This window comes from Typopeltis vanoorti, chromosome 17 (genome assembly GCF_054136105.1).
Source record: "Typopeltis vanoorti isolate ZY-2024b chromosome 17, IOZ_Tvanoo_1.0, whole genome shotgun sequence".
NCBI lineage: Eukaryota > Metazoa > Arthropoda > Arachnida > Uropygi > Thelyphonidae > Typopeltis > Typopeltis vanoorti.
Genome location: NC_143565.1, coordinates 79,969,410 through 79,977,387, shown reverse-complemented (window position 1 = coordinate 79,977,387; position 7,978 = coordinate 79,969,410). Strand labels below are relative to the sequence as shown.

The 7,978-nt window shown below is 34.5% G+C and overlaps 1 protein-coding gene across 1 annotated transcript; it reads left to right on the top strand.

Annotated features, from left to right (window-relative positions):
* Positions 1–1,587: 1,587 nt before the first annotated feature.
* LOC150097539 (flavin-containing monooxygenase 5-like) lies at positions 1,588–7,187 on the top strand. Its single transcript, XM_090407401.1, has 3 exons — positions 1,588–1,665; positions 2,676–3,313; positions 5,415–7,187. Exons 2-3 carry the CDS (start codon positions 2,681–2,683, stop codon positions 6,513–6,515), a joined length of 1,734 nt encoding a protein of 577 aa, XP_090263527.1. The 5' UTR covers positions 1,588–1,665; positions 2,676–2,680; the 3' UTR covers positions 6,516–7,187.
* The last annotated feature ends 791 nt before the right edge of the window (positions 7,188–7,978 follow it).

The following is a 7,978-nucleotide window of genomic DNA, read 5'->3' as shown; positions in this document are numbered from 1 at the left end:
TCTTTAATATATGCATTATATATGCATTATTCCAGATTTACCTGTGGAAGGGAGACGCGGACAACAACTAGAAACAGGAAGATAGATTGCGTGTGGCCCAAAGATCCTTGGAGAGAAGAATGTTTCACATAGCAAAAAAGTCCGCGAGGTTAACCTAGTGGCTTTGCGCTTCGCAACCATATGCCTGGGGAAGGAGTCTCCTAGGTTCGATTCCCGTCAACGACGTAAGGAGCTTAAGGATCTTCCTCAGCCATAGCCAAGTTAGCCGGTCTTGGGTTTTTCATCCCGCAAGCAGGCAAACCGGTCCAGTGAACACACACACGGATTATAGTTAGGAATACTGACCCAGCCATAGGTCTGATTCGTCAGCTATGCCGGTTCCGGAGCTCGGATAAAATTTTGGGGGGGACTAGATGGTACCATGAACGCCCGTAAAAAGGGGGGAACGCTGTATCATCGCACGGAATTTATTTATTTATTTATAGCAAAAAAAAGGGATAGAATAAGAAATACTAGAATTAGAGAGACGACTGGAGTAAAAGATATTTTGAAGTGTTGCAAAGCATGTAAGTGAGTCAGTCTTATTGGCACATTAAGAGGCGAAAGATTTGCTTGTCGTGGATACTACGAGAAGGAGAAACCTGACAAAGAATAAGATGGAGGGTTGATTTACAGAATGTTTGGCATCGGACAGTAATTACGATTAGAAACAAACTAGCAAGTTAAGGGAGAGAGTATATCTATCAGTGGAGGAAACAAAAGGCACTAGAAAAGAGATTAATTATGAGTGACCATAGCGTTTTTGAATTAGTTTAGACTATGCTCTAAAATGGTAGGTATTAAAAGCAACATAGTTTTAATGAGAATCAAAAGATTAGTTTACAGATACCACAAAAATCAACATTTTCACCAATTAAATCGTTTTTTAAAGACTCTGAAGATGTTTATTCACTGAAGAAGTATTACAAGTGATAGCTATAGAAATACAATAGAAAAACAACAATAATAATACAACAAAAGTATGCAAGTGATAATTATAAAAATTCACAGTGAAAAGGAATAAAAATAAGAATAAAATAATAAAATTGAGTAAATTAAATTATGTGAATAAAAGTAAGCAAACAAAAATAACTAAGAAGAAAAAAATGTGAACATCTAAAAATGGTATTCGATATTACCACTTTAGTTATTCTATTGACATGTTTATCTTAATGGATTTTGATTTCAAAATCCATTAAGATAAACATGTCAGTCTGAACTCGTTCCTTTAATTTTTATTGTTGTATCTTTCCTCATTGAGAAATATTCCGAAGTCCTCTGAGTTTGAAAATGAAATCATGTCGAGATGATAATATTGAGAATGATCTCCTTATCAACAATAAACATTAAGTTCCCCTCTCGAAGTTGACCCGATCAGTACAATATACGTTATTATATCCTGTAGCATTAAATTTAACCCAGCTCGAAAAGCTGTGATAATTTCAACGTGTTGTTGTCATGGTGATATGTGATTGGTTATTATGCGCCTATCTTCAGATAACTGATAGTTACATGAAACTGAGTGCTTGTTGAAACCCATTTCTAAACTGGGACTCTAAGGACAGAAAAAGATAAAATCTTAAAATTCGCTACGGAATTTGCTTTCCGAATATCAGATTTTTGAAAGTAAGTGAATACCTCAATATTTTAATTATTTTCTGCAGTCATCAATTTAAATCACGAAATCAATGTATTAAATGAATTATACGCAACATTATACAATGAATAATTCTATTATACGCTGAAATATAATTCTGGCTGGACTCTGTATTAGAATTATTTATCAAAATGAATTTTAGTTTGTAACAATTTTTATTATTAGCAAACGATACCAAATGAAGAATTTAAATGATAATATTTCATTTAGTTGATAGCTGTTTTCTAAAGTGTATATTAGATCCATTGTTACGTTACCATATTATAAATATTGCCTAATGTATACAGATAAAGAAGACCCTATTCGTTTGTTTGGTCCTTTCGATCCAGCAAGAGCAGTTATATACAAAAGAAATTAGCTGCTCTAGATTAGGTTTTAGAGCATTAGAGTATAGGATCCTACACTCGAGGTCTGCGGTCTCATTGTTCCCTTCTGATACACTATCAAGATAGTACATTTTTGTCTTTAGCCTCTGGCGCAGAGAATGTGTTGTGAGCTGTTTGCTTCGATACCGGTTCTCTCTAACACTATGCCCTTATCGATGCAGCCGAATTTTTTTGGGATAATAAACACTAGTACCACCGTATGAAATGAGCTAACGTGTTTGCTGATGAGAAAAAAAAAAAAAAAAGAAAATAAATTATGAGGTAGGACCATCGCTTCTGCTGTCAAGTATAATTATGGATAACACAAAAATAGACGAATATTATATGGATCTTTTATATTGTTTCTCTTGCAAAATAAATCGTTGTAAGAATATTCCAATAAGTACATGAAATGAAAATCAAAGTAGGCTGTCAAGTAGAATACACTTTAAAAGAGATTTATTTTAATTTTAATTTCATTAAATTAAAAAAAAAATAGAACTTTCTGTTTCTCAAAGATTAATTTTGAGAAACAGACGACAAGAGAGAGATTTTTAGAACAGGATTTTATATTTGTAATTATTCTCATTACGCATTTTTATTTTTACTTGCAGGAAACATGTCCGTTACAAAGAAAGTAGCTGTGATCGGAGCAGGAGTGTCTGGTCTAACGGCTATAAAGGCCTGCAGAGAAGAACAAATGGATGTGGTGTGCTTCGAAAAGACCGACAATTTCGGAGGACTGTGGAGATATCGAGAAGATGACGTCCAAGGGGTTGCTTCTGTGATGAAGTCAACTATCATGAACTCTCCCAAAGAGAACAGTTCGTTCAGCGACTTCCCCTCACCTACCAACTATGCCTGCTACATGGGCATCAAACAGGCCTTTCAGTACTACCAAATGTACGCAGAACACTTCGATCTCTTACGTTACATCAAATATGAAGAAGAGGTGATGAAAATAGTGAAGGCTGACGACTACGAGATTACTGGGAAGTGGATGGTGACGGTGCGGAACATAAAAGATAACACCACTACAGAAGACACTTTCGATGGAGTTATGGTCTGCACGGGACGACATACGTATCCTCACATTCCTAATTTCCCTGGTGTAGAGGAGTTCCAAGGAAAGGTGGTACATTCCCATAGCGTAAAACACTGCAAAGGCTTTGAAGGTAAAACTGTAGCAGTTGTAGGAATTGGAAATTCTGGAGCCGATTTGGCTGTTGATCTGAGTTATGTGTGTGATCAGGTTCGTATATTTTCAGCATAAAATGACGAATATTTAAAACAATGCACTCATCTTAAAAGATATACTTAACATTTTCAATTCTAACGACATAATCATTTATGTCCAGCAACATTTTTTGTTTACGTCAGTTTCCATTTAGCAGATTTCTTTACGATAGAAGTGGCAAACGACTCGTAACTGTTTCGTGAAAAGTCCGATCATACTTAACATTGAACATCCTAATGATTATAATTTAGGCCTAATGTCTGCTAAGCCTAAAGGGAAAACAACATAGGCTTAAACCATTACGGGTATTTTTGCAAGTTTATTTTGTACTCTGCTTATAGTGGCCAAAACCTTTTATTTATTATTTTTTTTACTAGAAACGGGCAACTTTGTGTTCACCTACTTGGAATCAGTGCGTAGAAAACTTGAAATCATTCTCATTATTTAACGCTTTCATTATTACAACTCTAGTAGTTCAAGTCTATTTTTCAATAATTGCCATTTAATAAGCAATGGCTTACCATAAACCATCATCTACATGAGTTATATATGCCTCTTGATAGAGAGAATGTATCCGTTTACCCAGTTGGCTGAACATTGGAACAGCTAACATGTGACCGGTTATCAGATCTAGTGTCCATTTTTATCTTTTAATATCACGATAAACCACTAGAGGTCGCAACAATGCCATATGCAAGTAAGAGATCAAACAAACAAAAAGGAATCAGTGAATATGCTAGTTGAAGATCTGAGTTTAATTCATTGGGGAAAAGTTATCAAGAAGACTGTTCCAAAGAAGAGAAGTAGATGGAACGAAAGAAGAAGATTTTGTAGGTTTTTCAGACCTACAGAATCGAAGATTGGTTAAGTTAGAATGAATATGAGAGGAAGTCTGTTAAAGAAACGAACAAATTAAATTATGGAGGTTCATTATATATCTTACAGGGATCGCCAGCTAGTGGCCATATTTTAAAGTAATAAAGGATTCATCAATTTAAACTTAAGAATATATTATATTAGTTAAAGAACAGTCAACAACCAGACAAATTTGGCAAGAATCTTTGTATTTTTGTCTAATTACATTACTTTTTATCAGAATTGTTTAGCGAACATTTTGTTACTTTATTATGCATATTTATTATTAATGTGTAATATCAACAGTAGCTTTATTTTTCTCTTGAGGAATTTGTTATGAAGTCCATGTTGTATTTGATATGATTACTTGCATCGGATTTTATACTAATACTAAATTCATTAGACGAACTTTACCCCGCTTCAGGATGAGGAGCTACCAGTGTTTAAGATATTATTTATGGAAGAATCTCGAGACTTGAATATTTTGTGTACTCTCCAATATTTCTCGAATGTAAACGAAGGAATAAAATGTGCTGTCATCAACAAAATATACACGTATGTCAACAAAAGATAAATAGAACTTAACTTGAGAGAGAGAGAGAGAGAGAGATTATTGAATATCTTTGATGTTTGATGTATAGGAGGGGAAAACATGGAGTGCTTCACCATCGATAAAGAATTCTGAAGAATGGAATGAGGTGAGGGTAATGGTACGATAGTTTCATGGTTGACTTTTAACTTCCTTGTTTTAGGAAAGGACTGGATAAAGTCCTCTTTCCGCACTAAAAATTCACTGCGGGCGCCATGGCGCCCGCTGGCACTGTATGGCCGACCTCTCCACGAAGACATTACAAGGATGTATTACGAATTCATTCATTCATAATGCATGCTCACCTCGTTGCAAGCATTATCACAAGCTCAAAATTATCAGTCAACTTAAAATCACAAGAATATCGGACGCTTGTGATTTTAAGTTGCTTTGGTTTTTCATGTTGTCAGTCACTTTGCGCTTTGCACCATTTAGTTTCCTTTATCAAAACAACTTTGCAAATGTTATTAGTTTCTCTTCATATGGCTTTAATGCTCTTGCTAAAGGTTAGTAAAATTATTAGTACAATTAATAGAACATACTTTATGTATGTGTAACTATTCTTCATAATACAATTTATGCAATGTTGGAGCTGCGTTTCATGCTTAATTTATAAATTTCTTTTTATTTTTGAATCTGACTTATATAATTCTATTCTTGTTCACATTTCAGGTGTATTTAAGTACTAGAAGAGGATGTTGGCTAATGACACGATTCCTACCAAGCACAAAATTATTCGGTCTTCAATCTCGCATGGGATTTTACTTCAACAATCTTCTACCTTTGAGTGTTCGTTCATCAAAGATAGAAAGAACAGTCAATGCCTCTGGACTTCATGATACATTAAATTTAACACCAGCCCATGGTGCAATTAATGAGCATCCCACCATTAATGATGTTCTGCCATCCAGACTCCTTTGTGGATCCATTGTTTTAAAGAAGGACATCGTAAGATTTGTGACTAACGGCATTCTCTTTGAAGAGGACAAGGATGCCACTTTTGTGGATGATGTGGTCCTGGCTACAGGCTATTCTATTAAATTCCCATTTCTAGAAGATATCTTAAGTGTTAAAGATAATTATGTAGAACTTTACAAATATGTGTTTCCTCCTAATCTGCCACATCCCACTCTTGCGATTATAGGTTTACCATTGACTATCGGTCCGTTCGTTCCTATTTTTGAAATGCAATGTCGTTGGGCAGCCCTTCTCATCAATGGAAAACTTCAGCTTCCATCTTCAGAAAAGATGTGGAAAGATGTGAAACGATTGAAAGAATCACACAAGAAAAGATTCATCCAAACTCATCGTTACACGTATAACAGTGACTGGATTCCGTACATGGATATGATAGCTTCGTTGATTGGAGTTAAACCCAATCTGTTCTGGTTGGCTTTAACAGATCCGAAGTTATTCTGGACATGCTTGACAGCACCTTGCATGCCATATCAGTACCGTCTTCAAGGACCTCACAAATCGAAAGGCGCTCGTGATGCGATTCTGAAGTGGAAAGAGAGATTATTTGCGCCACTTCATTCTCGCCCGTCGCTGAAAAAAAACTCTACGAGAAGACGTTTTCTTACGATCGCCATGTTAGCAGTTGTGGGTTATACTTTCTATCGAAACAAACACAAAATGACATTTAGTTGCAACAGGTATTTGAATGTGATTATGAACTGTTTGTTAGGAGTTGCTCTAAGAGTTTCGTATTTTTATTTCGGAAAACTTCAAATGTTCATAGATATTCATCGTTCCATTCTAATCAAAGCTTAAGTTTACACTGATTGTGGAATGCGAAAATTATTTCTAGTTATTTATCATGATTAGATAATCCGACAATCCAGTAACCGGATTGTAGCATCGCAATCCACCATCCCTCCCTCCCCCCAACCTTTTTTGTTTCTAGCTCTTTCAGTCTCCAATAAGCAGCATGGTGGTTTCACATAGGGTGAAGAAAATCATCTCCATCTGAAAAGAATTCAAAAAAGATTCATGTCAAAAGGACTTGAACCCAACTTATTATTCGAATAGCGGTAGAGTTATCCATTCTTAAACCAAGTGTAAAAGATTTTAAGTTGCTTAATGGTTATCTTTTTATGATATGTTTAATAATTATTGTGTATCCAAGTCTCTTCAGAAACATTTCATAAGTAATAAATAAGACGTCAATAAGTAACTTATAGAATGTTTGTATTGTTAAACTATCACGATAAGTTCACTTCTCTGAATTAGTGAACTTTGTAGTGAAGTTAGTCATGGATATTGGTATTTACGCAGCCAATGTGAAACGAAACGAACTAAATCTACCACTAATATTGGTAGAATACCAGTCATTAGAATCAAAATAGCTTTTTAGTGTTTCTTCAAATAAATACAAAAATAACTAAGTCAAGTCTAATGTATATTTAATCTTTTATTTTTATTTTTTACTGTAACTTAAAAACTGTGCAATTTTCAGGAAAAATAAATAAAAGTATATAAAAATTATTTTTTCTCTGTGATGCCTTATTTAATGTTTAATTCAAAGATGTAGGGACAGAAATAGATCTCTATTCGAATATGCCTTTTGGGTATGGAGAAAGGGGTTAATATTAAAAAACATTTATCTTCAAAACGAAAAAAATGCAAGAGAGAGAGAGAGAGAGAGAGAGAGATTTAGCTTGCATGCAGTGTTTACAAACCAGCAACCATCAGACTTCCTCGGTATCATCCGATCATTCCAGTTCACTGGCTTCTCTCTGTGCTGGAACTACAAGATATGTCGATGGGGGTATTTTTTTTTTAACACCCTTCTTTTGAAAACAGAATTTGAATGGGTCATGTTCTGAAATATGATGATAATGACCTTTATATGGTAATAACATTTTATATGAACCAAGACACAGTTCAACATTTCTGTTGGGGGGAGGGGGAGATTCCGAAATAGATACAAAAATAGTCGACATGCGTGTAATATACTGGGTTCATTATAAATTTAGAGATACATTGCTCTAGATATTCTCTCCCAAGAGAGATTGAAAACCAAATCTTAACTTTAACATGATTTCATTTTGTAACCTTTTATACAAATTATGTGTATCACAGCACTTTGTGCATCGATTTTTGCATGAAGTCACACATTAGCAATGGCGGTTACAGATCGAATGCACTGAATTAAAAATTATTCCGGTTTTAATAATAATAATAATAATAATAATAATAATAATAATAATAATAATAATAATGCATGGTGTATA

Bases quoted from the DNA above. Each gene is read 5' to 3' on its own strand.
- LOC150097539 (XM_090407401.1), top strand. From the start codon at position 2,681: ATGTCCGTTACAAAGAAAGTAGCTGTGATCGGAGCAGGAGTGTCTGGT. The intron at 3,314-5,414 runs GTTCGTATATTT...TTCACATTTCAG, and splicing joins TGAGTTATGTGTGTGATCAG to GTGTATTTAAGTACTAGAAG.